The 746-nt window shown below is 63.1% G+C and overlaps 1 protein-coding gene across 1 annotated transcript in view; it reads left to right on the forward strand.

The window, feature by feature from the left end:
- The window catches only part of CNKSR1 (connector enhancer of kinase suppressor of Ras 1), a gene marked incomplete at both ends in the record, with an annotated part of 1,819 nt that overhangs the window by 675 nt on the left and 398 nt on the right, over positions 1-746 (forward strand). Inside the window, 4 exons of the mRNA XM_009710409.1 lie at positions 29-100; positions 185-258; positions 530-594; positions 670-724. Coding sequence (XP_009708711.1) covers positions 29-100; positions 185-258; positions 530-594; positions 670-724 — 266 coding nt within the window. The remainder of the gene's footprint in view (positions 1-28; positions 101-184; positions 259-529; positions 595-669; positions 725-746) is intronic.

Consider the following 746-nt stretch of genomic DNA (forward strand, 5'->3'; position numbering starts at 1 on the left):
CAGCCGTCTGCTTCTCCTCCTCCTCCAGCGTGTTCCAGCTCTCCCATCAGAGGTACAAGCCCTTCGTCTTCGCCGCAGAAACGCTTGCTGATTTGAGCATGTGAGTAACGCGCCAGCCAGTGCCACCACCCTGGGCTGGCCGTGACCCTCTGTCTGTCTGTCTGTCCATCCTTTCTTTCCCCAGGTGGGTCAGTCACCTAATAACAGCCAAAACAAAGTACACGCTGGCCCACCAGTCAGTCCCGGACAGAGAGGAAGGTAACGAGCCCCCCCCTGGGGGGGGAGATGGGGTCGGTTCCCCCATGGGAGCTGGGGACCCCGTGGGGAGCGGGTCCCGGGGGGGCAGCCATGCCTGGTGCTACGGCCCCTGCGTGGGACTACTGGGTGCTTTGCCTGTGATTTGGGGGAAATGTGAGAAATGCTCCCTGAGAGGAGGACCGGGGTGATGCTCGGCCCTGGAGAGGGCTGGGGGGACAGCCCAGGGCTTCCTGCTCCCTCCGCTCCCATTGTCCTCTCCCGTGGCTTCCAGACTGCTACAGCGAGACAGAAGCCGAGGACCCCGAGGACGAGTCCCCCAGGCATGGATGTGACTCGGTGAGTGGCCCTAGGGGACATCCTGGGGAGGGGATGGAGGATCCTTGTCTCACCTCCTGCCCATCTCTCCCTCAGCCAAGGAAGAAGCTGCAAAATGCCCCGGAGAAAGCCCAGCTCTTCCTGGCTAGCGGCGAGCGCACCAACGGAGCCCA

Source organism: Cariama cristata, unplaced genomic scaffold (genome assembly GCF_000690535.1).
Source record: "Cariama cristata isolate BGI_N322 unplaced genomic scaffold, ASM69053v1 scaffold23231, whole genome shotgun sequence".
In the NCBI taxonomy this organism is placed as follows: domain Eukaryota; kingdom Metazoa; phylum Chordata; class Aves; order Cariamiformes; family Cariamidae; genus Cariama; species Cariama cristata.